Here is a 16,455-nt window from a genome sequence, read left to right on the forward strand (position 1 = left end):
AGGATTGTGCAGCCCAGTGGTCATAACTGTGGTCGTTCAATCAGATTTGCAGCAGGAAATCTAGAAGTCAGAACTCAGAAGGCTGCCTGTGTCTGAGCAGACACCCTTGGTCGTGTTCTAAGACCAGAAAAAACATTGGTAATATGACAGTGGTATCTGAGCCAGTACGAGTCTATACGGGTACTCTTAGGCAGATACCACCCAACATAACCATGATGTTGTGAGCTGTATTGTAATAACCAGGACTATTGTTGATTTTTTTTCTCACATTTATGAAAAAGCATACTGATGGTTTTGTTCATCTTATGATCCATTCCTTCCATGCGTTGTGCTTGAGAGTAATAAAGCGCACGTGTTGCATGCATTATTGGAGGCGAGGGGAAATGGCATTAATAGATTGGTATTCATGCATGATTTTTCTTACCACACTGGTACGGGGCTGCATCTTATGACTTATTTTGATTAGCATGAATATTCAGGGCAGTTTGCTGTTCATGCAATAATAAACCGGAGCATCAGTAGGTCTTCAGTGTTGAAATGTTTAAGTTGTTCTATGGTATTAAATCACTTTCTCATATTCTCTAGCCCATCCCGTGCTTTTTGCACATGCATATTGGAGAGTTTGTTTATTGTGTGATGCATGAGTGAAAAGGTAGAGCTGTCTGACGCTTTCTATAGAAACTATTCTGAGACAGACTTTCCTACTATGGGGGGGGGGGGGGGGGGGGGGGGGGGCTAGTGCATAACTGGTATTGAGGTAACTCCTGCCCATCAAGCAGAAATGTCTGCTGCTGTCTGTACATAACTGGTATATAATAGGGCTGCACAATATATTGTAAATATATCGTTATCGTGATATTAGCATGAACAATATGCATATCGCAAAGAACAGATAAATATCGCAATGAATGTTCAGCTCAAATGTTTGCTACACATGATGCATTCTGTCAATCAAACAAAGTATCATGTTTTTTTTAACAAATCAAATAGAGCTCTTCATTCATTTGGCCAATCGGGTGGGTTCTCATAGGTCAGAGTCCCGCCCCCGAGGTGAACGGCACATAATTTAGATGGTTAGCAAACACCTCAGTTAGCCTTTTCTTGTTTGTTTTTCTTTTTCCCTTTCCTCACATTTTTTAGCTTTTCTCATTGTTTCTTTGATTTTTGTTCCTGAGTGAAGTTTTTATTTATCGCAAGTAATATCGTCATCGCAATATTAATCATTGTCATAGAATATCGCAGGTTTTCCTAATATCGTGCAGCCCTAGTATACAACATAAGTCACAACATTAGTAAATTAGCAGCAACTGATCTTTTTTACTTAGGTTTATATGAAATCATTTTTATATCGGCTCCATGTGACTTAAATGTCAGTACTTTTTACACAGCAGCAAATTTCTGTACAAAGAACAAAATATAAAATCTTCGTATGTTATCCGACTGACTGTGCAGTAATAAACTAGTGAGCTAAGAGCACTATTGCAGCACATATACTTTAGCCCTTTGTACAAGACACACCAAGCTGGCAAATCAGCGTAAAATTACGCTGCATGACGTTGCGTGAATTTTGCGGCATTTGTTCTGCCCCACTTGGTAGTAATGTTGCGGTAATGGTCTTTCTTATAAACGGCTATTGCGCCATGGTGCAACAGCGCAAGGTGTCACGATGATGTGGGGAGTTGATGTCAAGCTCTGGCTGACAAATATGTTGACAATAAATTAAATACGGGCAATAAGTTTTGCTTTTTGAACAAAATCAGCTGAGACAGAGCTCCATGAGTGTCTCTCTGTTAGAGCTGAAGCTCAGATCATCAGAGACTGCACAGGGGCTGATGGGGACTGATACCTTTAGGAGCAGCTTGTTAAAAAAACTTCACGATCGTGGCCTCAATCGCGTCAAAAAGCTTGTTATGTCCATGATAAACGGAAGTCTGCGGCATCGTAAAGACCGCCCCCATACCCCCTTCATGCCACCATCGCCTAATCTTTTATAAAAAGGACACAATTGCACCACATTACCGCCACGGTCTGACGACTTATAAACGACGTAAGGGTAATTAGCTTGCATTTGATATAGCGCCTTCTAGTGTCCTGGAACCCCCCAAGGTGCTTTACAATACAATCAGCCATTCACAAACACACACACACACCCTGGTGGTGATGAACTACAATGTAGCCACAGCTGCCCTGGGCAGGCAAGGGGGGTTTAGTGTCTTGCCGGCGACAGACTGTGTGGGGCTCGAACTTGCAACCTTCTCCAGGTATCCGCAGATCCTTAAAAAGTCTTAAATTAGCTTTTCCAAATTTAAGGCCTTAAAAATCCTTAAAAATGACAAATAATCCTTAAAGAGCAAGTCACCCCCAAATAAACTTTTTTTTGCTGATAAACTAAATAAACGAGTGTCTAATTGTGCTGCAGACACGTGTCGTCAATAATTTGGCACTTCAGTGCATCTTAGTTAAAATTTAAATATTCTGCCTAAAACTGGCAGTGTTGTGCCGTCGTCAGGTAAAAACTCTGCACTGTATTTTAATTTAAATCTGCCACCGCTATTGGCTAAGAGGTATGCTATGATGTAAACTGGTACATTATGATGTCACAATGCTGTCGTGAGCCTGTGTGTGTGTGTATTTGTTAGCGGCTCCGCCCTCTCGGTCTGCCAGGCAACAGCATTTGTTGCATTTTTCAAACATGAAGTGGGAGTGGAGTTAGAATCTGGTAGGGGTTGACTTGCTCTTTAAATAAAGTTTCCAAAGGTCTTAAATTTTCAACGACCCAATAAACAAGATTCTTTTATTTCTATAAAGTGTTTATGGATTTCTACTTAGTGTTCAGCATTTTTTGTGTACGACATTGGCATAAGCGGAACCGTACACATTCAGTTGGTTGTGAAAGGGGGCTATTTTTAGATGAGCACATTAGCTGGTTAAGCTAGTGGGAGCTTGCGCCATGGGGAAGTGCAAGTTTAATGGTAACTGGATGGCTAATCCCACGTTTGCGACGTGGTTAGCACCGTTCCAGGCAATAACTGGAAAATAAAGCTTACATTTAATTATAAAAATAGCTTAAATTTGGTCTAAGTGGCCTTAAAAAAAGGTCTTAAAATGTCTTAAATTTGGCTCCCTTAAACCTGCAAATACCCTGTTCTCATTACGAGATGAGCACTTAACTCCTGTGCCACCATCATCCCTGATGCCGCCATGGCATTGGGGCAAATTGACGGCATTGTTTTGTAAAAAGGGCTTATAACTGCTGCCGTTATCATAGTCCATTTGCAAAGAATACCTTTTTATTTTTTTGTGCAAATTAAGGAAGTTTGTCTTTGATACAGTTTAACACAATCTGATTAGATACATAACACATAGATTTAAACATTATTATTAGTAAATTGTTCTTTCTAAAGATTTACCTCCAAAAAGCAAATATCTGAAAAAGAATGGGACCAGAGGTGGTGCCTTGAGGTACTCCACAATCAATAGTACAGCACATTGTGGGTTTAATTGATAATTATTGCTCCCTTTCCAATGTTCTACTAGTCATTCACTCTGTAGTGAGTCTATTTACAAAAATGGCTTCACTTCTTTTTAAGGACTAAACATCTTTCTAAGCCTTTTCTATCTTTCGTAGTTTCTCTGCATATAAAGAGACAGTCAAGTCCTCTGGCGATGCTCTCTGGACCCTTCTCCACCTCATAGCTCCTGTTTCTGTCACTGCGCTACATCTCTATTAGCCAGAGCACTAACCATGTAGCACGGTTTGGCATCCAAGGTCACTCCTCCTCTCCTCGTCTTTCTTCTACTCTCTTCTTTATGACTTTATGCGGCTTTTATTTATTTCTCAACCTCCCTCTTCGTATCACAGCTCTGTGTTTTATCCTCCACCCCACCCGCCTTTACGAGGCCGTGAATCACATTTCTAGGCAAATTCACTGAAGACTGGCACACAGGCATCTTTGATTTACTGATTAACTGTATTGTTTAGTCAGTATTGAGCTATGTTGTGTGCGCACGCACACACACACACACACACATCCTCAGGTTTTAGATGAGTATCATTTCATTTGCCGAGTGCTCTTGAGATAATCGGCCTTCTTGTCCTGGTGTGCTGGTCTGAAATCAAATGAAGCGATTTATGAACTAGTTTTTGTTTAACTTCCTTTGCTGTCCTTGTTACCGACACATCGTTGTTCACGGTGTGACTGTGATTCTAATTAATGCACGGCTAAAACCAACGCAGGCATGCATAAATGCAGATAAAGGGAGAAAGTGAAAGAGACAAGACGGCGCTTTGTTCAAGCTGGTGACTCAGAAGTGAGTAATAATTAGAATCCCAGAGATGGTTGAGGGAGCGAAAGAGAAGTGGAGATTCTCCTCCTCTTCATGCCCGTGTGTGCTGAGTTCGGTGGTCTGACACCAGACACGACCGGCCTCAGAGGAGACGGGAGAAAGTACGTCGAGGAGGAACAACAAAGCAATTATCTCCTCCTCTGGCTGACATCTATACTGCTCTCGTTTCCTTTTGCCCGTGTCACTTCCTTTGTTCATTTAGCCTTTCCTCCCGCTTTGGTCTTGATTTGTTGAACAGTTTACCGTCTCATTGGCTGCCTTCCTAGATTTAGCTTCTTCTTTTCCTCTGTTTTCCGTCTTTCTGTCAGTCGTTTCCAGATCCCGTGTCTTTTTGGTGTGCCACTTGCTTTCCACCCTTATCGTTTTACTCTCCACATCCTGACCTGTTGGTTTCCTACCACTTCCTCAAAGTGAAAGCATCCATCACTTCTCGTGTCGGACCCTTCAGCACCATTTTCCTCGCCCCTCCTCCCTCTGCTCTGATTTGTGCTGACACATTTATCGACACAGTACTCTTAATTACTTCTTCCCATCGGGTACAGCTAAACTCCGTTTTGACCCATCCCCTCGGTCTCATTGGCCCTTTTTTTTCTGCATGCGTCAGTTCTGTTTGATCTCCCAACACGTTTTTTTTTTTTTTTTTTTATCACCCCCTGCCTCAGCAGATGCACTATCGGGCTTCTTGTGAGATTTCTTGTCCTTGTTTCCCGGCTAAATTAAGACGGTGGATCAGATTCCCCGGCAGTATCAGGAGTCGCATGTACCAGGACAGAAACCGAAAGCATGTCAGGATGCTTGATTGATTGCTGCCGAGGGATTACAGTATAAATGTGTTGCCCACAACAAAGACTGACGCATTGATAGTTCATCTCAACACTAACAACTTTCGGTCCGTGCTGTTGTGTAATTAGCAGCAGAAAATTGAGGCCTTTCACCTAATTTTCTGTCCCTTTCACCTCCCTCTCTCCTTGTGGCTCATTAGCCACGTTCTCCACTGTCTACATCTCAGCGTGCTCTTTCTCTAAGAGCGTCCAGCTTTCCTCTTGCTCGTTTTAATTGTGTTCTCCCCATTTGCTTAGACTAGACCATTAAAGAGCTCATTATTTCTTAAACTCTGCATGATTCTTCCTTCAACTTCCCCCTTAACCGTGGCTGTGATTGTTCCCGTTGCCGTTGAATAACGAGGCGAACATGGCACCTCGAGCTCCCTGCAGGAAGGCTGACCCTGTTGTGACGGAGTGTAATTGTGAAGATTGGCAAAGCCCTTCCTGTCCTGTCCTGCCTGGACCTTTAAAACCTAATCAAAGAGGGTTTGCAATCTGCAAGTGTTATGGGCTCGATACACGGGAGGCGACAAACGACCGCGATCAGCGAAATTTGTCGCTGTCGCTTTTATTACCTCAATCAATCAAAATTTATTTATGAAGCGCTTTTCATACAAATGCAGCTCAAAGCGCTTTACAGTATTAAAAACAACCAGACAGCAGTCGGTTTCCCACCCCTCCCACACAGATTCACATAAGAGATTCCCTTTGTTTCTCCCTCCTCCCACCCTCAATCCCGTCCCAAGCAGATGCAAACTCCCGCACATGCGCACACACACACACACACACACACACACAAACGCACACGCATACACACGTAATAGAGAAAGGGCAGCTGGCTGAGTGCAGATGTAGTAGGTACAACGAAGATGAAAACGCCATCAAAGGAGCCAACTGCACCGGGAGCACCAAGCTTGGCAGCAATAGCGTTGGCAAGAGTAGACATGGGAAGCACCCCGGCCGCTGACACACGGGAGGCGACCCGCGGCAGCGGCCAGCAACAAAGCCGTCGACGCGTTCTGTTCCATGGCGAAATCGAATCTTCCGTTGTTTTGATTGGCCATGTCAGGTTGGAGGGAATTAAGTTTATTTAAGCGGTTCAGAGTTTAAGCGGTAGATATGATGTTTCACAAGTTCTCTCTATTTTCTTTGGTAGAAATATAGTTCTGGGAAATCCGTCTCAGCAAGTATCAACTTCTCCTCCATGTTTGCTCGGAGGTGTGCGGAGCATCCTGTCCGCTCATTGGTCAGTGAACGAAACCTCCGCTGATTGGTCCTCGTCCGAGCGACAGCGATGAAAAGTAGAAAATATTTCAACTTTCTGGGATCGCGTCGCTGGGTCCGTGCACGACGCGTGCACGAGTGCAAAATTTCGCACGCACGTTTTTCGCGTTTCGCTTAGCAGGTGGGAGACCCGCAATTATAACTTTGTCGCGCAGGTCTCATTGAAAATGAATGGAGGAGTGTGTCGAGCCCATTACACTGATGCATGCCACATATACCGTTTTATTTCCCACCGGGTTTTATGAAACATTTCTAAAATTCAAAACACATGAGCACAGTAGAACGCCACAGACTGCATCTTTAGACATATTGCATATGACATTATAATGCATTATACACAGAGGGATGCGAGTCTGAAGCTGCTACTGTAAACCTGAATACGCTTCCTGTGAAACAGTCCTGCAGCAGAATACTGCTGTGAAGCTCTGAGAGATGTAATAGACTTTGTACTTTATGCCAGATGTTTAGTGACTTGCAGAAATGTTCTCATTCAGCCCAGTGCAGCTTGTGGCTATATGCTCTCATCTGGAACGGTAAGTCTTTCTTAAGGGACATTACAGCTGGGATTAGTTTGATATTACTTATTAAATACGAGGTTTTCATGTGTTCAATAAAGACGTGCCTGTACTACAGTTTCTTAAATTCCCCTTTTCTGCTTTTAACCAGCATATTTAGAAGTTTTCTTTGGGTAATAAGGCCCTGTTACACAGGATCAGATCTCAGTATAGCATCACATATGACCATGGTTTGAGCATGCACAACCTTTATATGTAGGTCAGAGTGGTTTAATACAGCAGCATACTGGGGCTCTGGGTTAGGGTGTGGGACCTACATGCAGGACTGGGATCGTTGACCTTGTGTCTAGGCTACATTCGGACCTCATCATCAACCCTGTGCAGCATTATTTGAAACCATATCTTTACTGGAATTCTGACTGGTACCTAGAGCTGCGAGCTGGAACCAGCAACTCTTTACTGGCTGGTTTCTATGAGTCTTTTCCCCTTTATGTGATCCATTAGGACATTTTTCTGGCTCAAAATGTAAAATAGCCCCTATATGTTTTATCCCAGGTGCTGAATGTTGCGCTCAGACGTCCATGTTGGTACTTTAAACACCACATCCCACATGTGCAGACTCAAAAAAATGGCAGCATCTGTAAGCAGGCCATCGTGTTTTCTTTATATTTGAACCAGCAAAGAAAGCAAAGGCACAGGGTCCAACGTTCCACATGCCCATGGTCGTAACTCTGTGTGACTGGGACCTGGTATAACCGTGGCGCGGCTCCAGATACAAAGCTCGGGTGATCTTTGAGGTTGATTGGGGTTGAGAGGTAGCCATCAAACACCTCGTGGAACGAGCGCCGCCTGGCACAATCCCAGACGCCATCAGAATCAGCCATGCTAGAATGGAGGCCCATGTTGTCTAGCAAGAAGCTGACCTTTAAAAAATGATTAAATCTGGCACGGGCACAATGTGCTGTTGTGCCGTCTGTACCGCTCTCACTGTGCTCTCGCTTCTCTCAAACGCGCTATGTTCCCTTTTTATCATTCATCACACTCGCTGTTTGATTTATTGTTTGTTTTGCTGCCTCCCATTCTTAAATCCCGGCTTTTCTTCTTCCCAATCTGCATCGCTTCATCCTTGGCCTGGTTCTTACTGGCTAAACGTGTTTTCCTGATGCCAAAGAAAACATAAGACTCTGAAAATAAATCCCGTGTAAAAGACCTGAAATCTCCCCTTTTTTGGTATTGTTCCATTAGAATTTCTAGAACTTATTTCAGCTGGGTCTGTTGACCTGAGCTTGCCAGCTGTTAATATTTCAGTTGGCACGTGCACGCTGATGGGAAGCTTTACTGTACATCCTCAGCAGCGTAGTGGCGGGACTGGCTTGTTTAATCTCCTGCCTGTGCACCTTCAGATGGGTCTTCTTTGCGCTTTAACTTTGAGTCTCCTTTGTTGTTTAAAACTCGTACTTTTAGAGCTAACATCCTCAGCCTGCCTCTAAAACTGAGCTTCGAGCCACAGACGGCACCAACTGTTTAGCAGCTTTTATTTACTCACTTTAATTAAACTTCAGATCCCTCCCGCCCTCCCGACTGAAGCATCTGTCCTGGGATTCGGGACGCCCTGCTTCAGTCTGCTATCTGTTGTTTTCCTCAGGTTGGTCCGTCAGCTTCTTTCCTACGCTCTCCATCTTCTAGCCCGTGCTTCTTAATGAGACTGATGTTTTGTTAGCCGTTCTTTATGCCGTGGAGGTCAAACGAACTTGGAAAAATTAGATTTCAAGGGACGTTGTCCTCTCAGCATTCACGTCTTTTTTATATTTATGTATTATTCTTCCTGAAGGGAACATCTTATAAGAAAGAGACACGTTTGGACCCAAAGAGCAAGTGTGACCAGAAGGTTACAGTTGTCTGGGATCGTGAGGGGAATGTCATAAAGTGGCTAACGCTCTAGCTTTAATATCACAGAATATAGATGTGTAAAGAATAGACGAGGTTGGGTTTTACCTGTTTTATCACCTGTTTTACTCCTGAGATAAACTTTAGAAGAATAGTTTGTTGACTTTTTTCCATCTAAGTAATGTCCAACGTAAACACATCATGGATTTTTATATTATTTATCCATTTATTAATAAACCAGTCATGTTTGCTGGGATGTTATGAAACGCTGATTAGACAGGTAGCCCAGATCTTGTTCAGTTGAACTCGGTTAATTAGTTCACCACATGTGATTGGCCCAAACGTGGTGATGCTTTTCATTTAAACACCTTTTAGTTCAATCCTCGCAATGACTCAGCAGCAGAGCACTTAACCACATCCTCCACTTACTCAGATTTCTGTTTGCTACGTCCTCTCCTTTTTGTTCCACTCTTACTGCATTTCTCTGATTTAAATATCCTCCTTTTGTTCTTTAGGAGCGTTTACGACCACCTCCTCTTTCTCCTCTCCTCTGTCACCCATCCTTCCTTTATCTCGATCTCTGCTATGGTGATTTGGGCGGGGCTTATCATCCATCTCTCTCCTACTCTTCTGAGCCTTTGGGTTTTATTTTCATCCCCGTGTTCACTCATTCACCCCTCTTCAGCGTTTTCAATGTTCCCAGCCATCACCCTGCCCTCTCCCTGTTTTATGGTTAGCTACCCACTCAACCACTCTCTAACGCCTTCTCCGTGGTTCCTAAAGAAACCAACATCAAACATCCAGATTTGAGCCAGTGGGAAAAGACGAAGCCCAAATGCCAGGATGGAAGTCTCATCTACTCAGTCCGTACTTTCTCGTGGTTTCCTTCACCGTTCTCCTGTTGCAATGACCCCCCATCTATCAATATTTCATCAGACTGTGCTTGTAAAGTAAAAGGTGGTAAACCTTCAAGTGTTCATGGGTGTAATTCATGAACGGAGGAGTGGTAATGTTCATGTAAGTACACTGTCACTCCTTTAGAACATGTATATGTATGTCTATAGTAAATGCATCACAGGTCATTTTGTGGACACACTTTTTAGAAAGACCCCGCTCTTCTCTAGTCATACTCCCTGACTATTCACCTGTAGGGTTTTCGTGTCATTTCTAAATTATTAACCAGTGTTGCCTCACATTTTCTCTGGGTTGGTTCTGCACATGGACACGTGATAGCTCCAGGGGTGGATGAACAGTTTCTCTTAAGTGTGGTGTTGTAGGGGATAAATATTTTAGTGGCTTTGCCTCTTAAGGTGGAGTGATAATGAGATGGGACCTGTGGTTGTGTTCATAAAACATGACTGAAGGTGTGTGATAACTGACCTGTAGATGAGCGTCTCGTCGGCGGTGCAGTTGTACTGTATTTGATACATCCAGACCACGTAGATTTCAGCCAAACGTCCCAAATCCCAGCGGACCTGGGCCGAGGTGGATGTGACTCCCTGTACTCCAACAAGCCGGCTTTCCTCCTCCCTCCCATCATCCTCCATGCTCTCCCCTTCAGAGGACTTTCCACTGTCATCTTCATTGATCTCCCCATCTCTTCGATTTCCTTCGTCCATTTCTCCTCCACGTCCTGCGACGCCATTAATCCCTCCGTTTTTCCCTGTGCTGATATCCGATGAGCCCGGATCGGCCCGTAAAATCCCATTGGTCACATTCCTGTTGTTCTTTGCATTAACACCTGTAACACCAGTGTTTCCAGTGACCCCACCTCGGTGAGGCAGTGGGATTATTTTCAGGTCCACAGTGGCGGTTGCTTCACCTGCAGCATTAATGGCGATACAGGTGTAAGCTCCATCGTCGCGTGCGACGGTCACCACGACATCCAAGGTGCCGTTGCTGAAAGAACTGGTCCTGGATGTGTTAGCAACAATGCGATCATCCGGTGAAACCCAGTGGACCACTGGTTCTGGGTCACCAATGGCTCGGCATTTCAGTGTGGCACGCTGGCCCTCCAGAACCCACAGCTTGTGGGTGTGACGGGTGATCAGAGGGGGTTCACAAGTGAACTCCTCCTCAGGAATGGACCAGAAATACCTGAGGAGCAACATAAAGAGTTAACAAGAGAACACTTGAAGCCTCAAGGATGGTTTACAAAATGAAAAACGTGGGATGTATTAAAGATGAACATGGCTGGGTAAAGATCAGACAGAAAATCTGTACAATTTCCAATGCTGCACTCGTGAAAACAGAACTGAGCAAAGGGTAATTAATGACAGATGACTGCAGCAGATGCTCGTTCTTTTTCAATCTTTATTTTCACTAAACTGTTTTGACTGCAGAGTTGAACCACATTTCTTGTAAAGAGTAAATCTGAATCAAATTAAGGACATGGTATCAGATAAGCACACCGGATCTCAGTGCTCATAGATCCCCTGTATGGTTTTTGTTTGTATTCTTGCATATACAGGTGCTGGCCAGTAAATTAGAATATCATCAAAAGGTTGAAAATATTTCAGTAATTCCATTCAAAACGTGAAACTTGTACATTATATTCATGCAATGCACACAGACCAATGTATTTCCGATGTTTATTACGTTTAATTTTGATATTTATAGGTGACAACCAATGAAAACATCAAATCTGGTATCTCAGAAAATTAGAATATTCTAAAGGCCAATGAAAAAATGTTTGTTTCTCTAATGTTGGCCAACTGAAAAGAATGAACATGAAAAGAATGTGCATGTATAGCACTCAATACTTAGTCGGGGCTCCTTTTGCCTCAATAACTGCAGTAATGCGGCGTGGCATGGACTCGATCAGTCTGTGGCACTGCTCAGGTGTTATGAGAGCCCAGGTTGCTCTGATAGTCGTCTTCAGCTCCTCTGCATTGTTGGGTCTAGCGTATTGCATCCTCCGCTTCACAATACCCCATAGATTTTCTATGGGGTTAAGGTCAGGCGAGTTTGCTGGCCAATCAAGGACAGGGATACCATGGTCCTTGAACCAGGTGCTGGTGGTTTTGGCACTGTGTGCAGGTGCCAAGTCCTGTTGAAAGGTGAAGTCTGCATCCCCATAAAGTTGGTCAGCAGCAGGAAGCATGAAGTGCTCTAAAACTTCCTGGTAGACGGCTGCATTGACCCTGGACCTCAGGAAACAAAGTGGGCCAACACCGGCAGATGACATGGCACCCCACACCATCACTGACGGTGGAAACTTTACACTGGACCTCATGCAACGTGGATTCTGTGCTTCTCCGCTCTTCCTCCAGACTCTGGGTCCTTGATTTCCAAAGGAAATGCAGAACTTGCTTTCATCAGAAAACATAACTTTGGACCACTCAGCATCAGTCCAGTCCTTTTTGTCCTTGGCCCAGGCGAGACGCTTCTTGCGCTGTTTCTTGTTCAAGAGTGGCTTGACACACGGAATGCGACACCTGAATCCCATGTCTTTCATGAGTCTCCTCGTGGTGGTTCTTGAAGCGCTGACTCCAGCTGCAGTCCACTCTTTGTGGATCTCCCCCACATTTTTGAATGGGTTTGTCGTCACAATTCTCTGCAGGGTGCGGTTATCCCTAGAGCTTGTACACTTTTTTCTACCACATTTTTTCCGTCCCTTCGCCTGTCTGTTAATGTGCTTGGACACAGAGCTCTGCGAACAGCCAGCTTCTTTAGCAATCACCTTTTGTGTCTTGCCCTCCTTGTGCAAGGTGTCAATGATTGTCTTTTGGACAGCTGTTAAGTCAGAAGTCTTCCCCATGATTGTGGTGCCTTCAAAACAAGACTGAGGGACCTTTTAAAGGCCTTTGCAGGTGTTTTGAGTAAATCAGCTGATTAGAGTGGCAGCAGGTGTCTTCTATATTCAGCCTTTTCAGAATATTCTAATATTTTGAGATACCAAATTTGGAGTTTTCATTAGTTGTCACTTATGAATATCAAATTTAAATGTAATGAACATTGGAAATACATTGGTCTGTGTGCATTGCATGAATATAATGTACAAGTTTCACGTTTTGAATGGAATTACTGAAATATTTTCAACCTTTTGATGATATTCTAATTTACTGGCCAGCACCTGTATTAGAACCTCAGTTGGAGGTTAAACACCACAGTTTCTTTGGCAACCTACTAGGGGTGGGCGGTATAAACGGTATACGGTAAAAATTATATTAATTTGGCCAATAGTAGAGATTTTGACTATATCGGCCTATCGCGGTAGCGCATGTTGATGACATCATCAAGCGGCGTCTGTTGAGGCTGAAAGCATGGAGCCTGTGTTGGAGGAGGAGGAGGTTCTCGTAAAGAAGACTGGTGCAACCTCGGTCATTTGGACTTGGTTTGGCTTTAAGGAGTCTGATGTGGAGCAGAACAATATAATCTGCAAAGTATGCCGGAAGAAAGTATTGGCGAATAGAGGGAATACATCTAATTAGTTTTACCACCTCAAAACGAAGCACGTAGTGGAATACGAAGAAAGCCAAAAACTGCGTCCTCAACAAACGCCCAGTCAGTCGAGCGGTAAGAAAAAAGGTGGTCTTACACACCAGCAGACGGATATTTTACAAGCATTTGCTAAAGGCACTCAGTATGAGAAATAATCAACGGTGGATTGATTATACAAATGCCATTATCACGTACCCGTGTAAGGACTTGGTGCCGTTTCTTACAGTGGAGAAAAGCGGCTTTCGATTAAGACACTCGATCCACGTTACGAGGTACCGAGCCGCAAACACTTCAGCCAAACAGAGATGCCAAAACCGTACGAGAAAGTCCGCGAGCAAGTAAAGCAAGACCTTATACTTAAAATATCCAAAATTTTATTTTTTATAAAAGAATGGTGTGTTCCATTTTTTTGGAAAAAGATCTGTTGCACATCTTAAATATTACTCGTAAAGCTTTTTGATTTTTGCACAATAAATTTTCTTAAATGTTATACTGGCATGTTATACTGTTTGAAGTGTGTTTATTCTGCTGCTGTAATGTATCTGGTATGTGAGTATGTTTAAAACAGTCATTTTTGACATATATACAAAAGAAAGTCATATATCACAATATATACCGTCACCGCACATTTTTCAAATTATATCGCAATATAGATTTTAGGCTATGTCGCCCACCCCTACAACCTACGCTGAGACCATAGACCAATCACCATCCAGGCCTAAACTCTGCTCAGTTAGAACAGCCCAGAACGATTCCAAGGCTCTTACCTCCCAGCCAGATGGACCGGAGTGGCACATGTCTCCATGTCATCTCCTCTGATGAGTCGTCTTAACCACAGCAGCTCACAGTTGCAGTGGAGTGGGTTCCCTCCAAAGTTGAGGCTTATTACGGCGTTGTAAGGTGTGGGACTTATCGCTCCTGTCTGGGATCTGAAAGCACATGTCACGTAGATCGTCTTTGTAGACTTGCCACTTTTTTTCCCGACGTTGTAAGTAAGGACAGTCGTAAAACAAAGGGGATATTATTGGATACTAGGACACATATTTATTTCTTTGAGAAGAACTAATTCAAGAGTCTGGATGCTGCTAGCCCAATTCCAAAGTAGCATTTAGTCATAGTTGCAGATTAGGAGCAGTTGGCTTCTTGCAGAGTCAACGGGACGACAACACAAACTTGCAAAGAGATGACTTTTTAGCATGGCTGTTATTGACATGAAGCTTAAGGAGAAATGAAACAGTTTTAAGTGTTAGTCAGATTTCAAAATGTGACTTGATGGTGCAAGTAACACTTAAAATAACATTACACCTTAAAATTGAAATCTGGTCCTATAATTTACATTTTTCAGAAACTGTTTTTCCTTTGACATATAAGCCAAGACCTGCCAATGAATTCAGAACGCTATCAACATTTTAACTAGTTACTGATCATTGTTTACTCAGTAATAAACCATTCCTATTCAGTGTGGCTTTAGTTCCCTCTGGTGACAAGTAAGTTCCCTCTGGTTGGTAAAAAAGCAGATTAAATGACAAAGAAAGTGTGTTTCTGTGTCAGATCAGGACAGATGTTGACTGGCCCAGGATTTTCTCCCACCCAGTGGTTCCTCTAAGCCACTTCTTAAAGAACCAAAAGGCAAATCTTAAAAGCTACCTGGCAAAGAGCGGATCAGGAGGCAAAGTTCTGAGTCTGTTGGAGGTCATATCCAGCCGGGCCAGCTTGTAAAGCTCCCCAAACACTCCTTCTGCTATGTGGTCAATTAAATTATGATCCAGGTTCAGCGTGTGGAGGCTGGCCATGTTCTGAATGGATTCCCATGGTACCCTGTTGGAAGAAAATATATTCTTGTTTAGAACGATTAAGGAGACCTTTTTTAATTTAGTAAACTGTCATGTTAGGTCACGTTCTTGCTCCGCTGGGGCAGGAAGTTCCTAGTGGGTACAATCATGCAGTAATTAGTAGTAGAGTCAGTAGCTAACGTTCACTTTTGGGATACTTGGTACAGTTGGTCTGAACTCAAGAAAGCAAAAACCCATTTTTGGTGAAAGAAGACGCATGTCAGTGTGCCTTTTTGGTTCCCTTTGATACCGTCACCTATTCCTAGGACTATTCGGAAGAGTTTCACAAAATATTTGGCTCTCCAATAACCATCAAGAACTTAAGCATAAATGACTAATCTCTGCAGGAATGAGTATGTACATTTTCCTCCAGATATTGAGGCTGGAAAGAGGCAAAAGCGCTCCTGTTCAGCAAACAATTGAAACATCTTAATCAGAGCTGACGGCTAAATGCTGCTGAATTCATCTGTATTGTGTGCCTTAGTGAAAAGGGGGAGAGGCTATAATTATTCTTCAGTCTTCCTATTCAGTCCATGAGAATAGTGATGCCATAAGAATCTCTATTGTCACATAACGATGTGAGGGAAATGAACCTCGTGCAATATCTTCAGCTATAGACTGTTAGCAAAAGCAGTCATTCACACAGAAGATGGCTTCATCCAAGTCTAATCGAATCACAGTGAAAGGAAATTATAACGTCATCAAAATGGATTCAGTTTTCTGAGCTTTGAGTCTTCCCAGCATCAGCATTTGAAACCACAATGTCTTCTCTTTCTTTGCTGATTCATCCACGATGGTGCAGCCTGTTGCCATTGTGCCTTTTTTAGATGTTAGGAGGACTCTTGTGTCTAAATCGTGTGACTGAGACTAAAACTAGAGTTCTCACCTCCTAAGGTTGTTGTAGGAGAGGTCAAGGTCCTCTAAGGTGAGCAAGAAGTCATCAAACGCCTCAACGGAGACTTTAACCAGCTGGTTGTTGTTGATGATCAGGTGCTGCAGGTTGATCAGGCCTGAAAGGTCCTTGGGTCCAACTGTTGTCAAGCGGTTACCTAAAGAGAAAACATGACCAATCTTTATTGGCTTATTTAGTGCTTTGACAGTTCAGCTAGTCTAATCTGAACATTTTAAGGCCGTATAGGTCACGGTAAACAGTTGTAACCGCTCACCGTCCAGATGCAGAGAGCGTAAACTCTCCAGGTCAGCGAAGGCCATCGGTCTGATAAGGTGGATTGTGTTTCTCGACAGAGTCAGATCAACCAATCCGGACATGTTCACAAAGTCATTTCCACCCACTTCGGTTATAAAATTGTCGGCCAGTCGCAG

The 16,455-nt window shown here is 43.3% G+C and overlaps 2 protein-coding genes across 4 annotated transcripts in view; one reads left to right on the forward strand and one right to left on the reverse strand.

Moving 5' to 3' along the window:
- The window catches only part of pcxb (pyruvate carboxylase b), a 471,382-nt gene that overhangs the window by 295,288 nt on the left and 159,639 nt on the right, over positions 1 to 16,455 (forward strand). The window lies entirely within an intron of this gene.
- Positions 1 to 16,455, reverse strand: part of LOC107380951 (leucine-rich repeat and fibronectin type-III domain-containing protein 4) — a 43,858-nt gene that overhangs the window by 5,541 nt on the left and 21,862 nt on the right. For both annotated transcript variants that reach the window (XM_015952375.3, XM_015952376.3), the window contains exons 3-7: positions 16,299 to 16,455; positions 16,019 to 16,181; positions 14,948 to 15,118; positions 14,068 to 14,229; positions 10,238 to 10,954 (exon numbers count right to left, since the gene is read on the reverse strand). The exon at positions 16,299 to 16,455 is cut by the window's right edge and continues 452 nt beyond it. In XM_015952375.3, coding sequence (XP_015807861.3) covers positions 10,238 to 10,954; positions 14,068 to 14,229; positions 14,948 to 15,118; positions 16,019 to 16,181; positions 16,299 to 16,455 — 1,370 coding nt within the window. The remainder of the gene's footprint in view (positions 1 to 10,237; positions 10,955 to 14,067; positions 14,230 to 14,947; positions 15,119 to 16,018; positions 16,182 to 16,298) is intronic.

Source organism: Nothobranchius furzeri, chromosome 14 (genome assembly GCF_043380555.1).
Source record: "Nothobranchius furzeri strain GRZ-AD chromosome 14, NfurGRZ-RIMD1, whole genome shotgun sequence".
Lineage (NCBI taxonomy): Eukaryota > Metazoa > Chordata > Actinopteri > Cyprinodontiformes > Nothobranchiidae > Nothobranchius > Nothobranchius furzeri.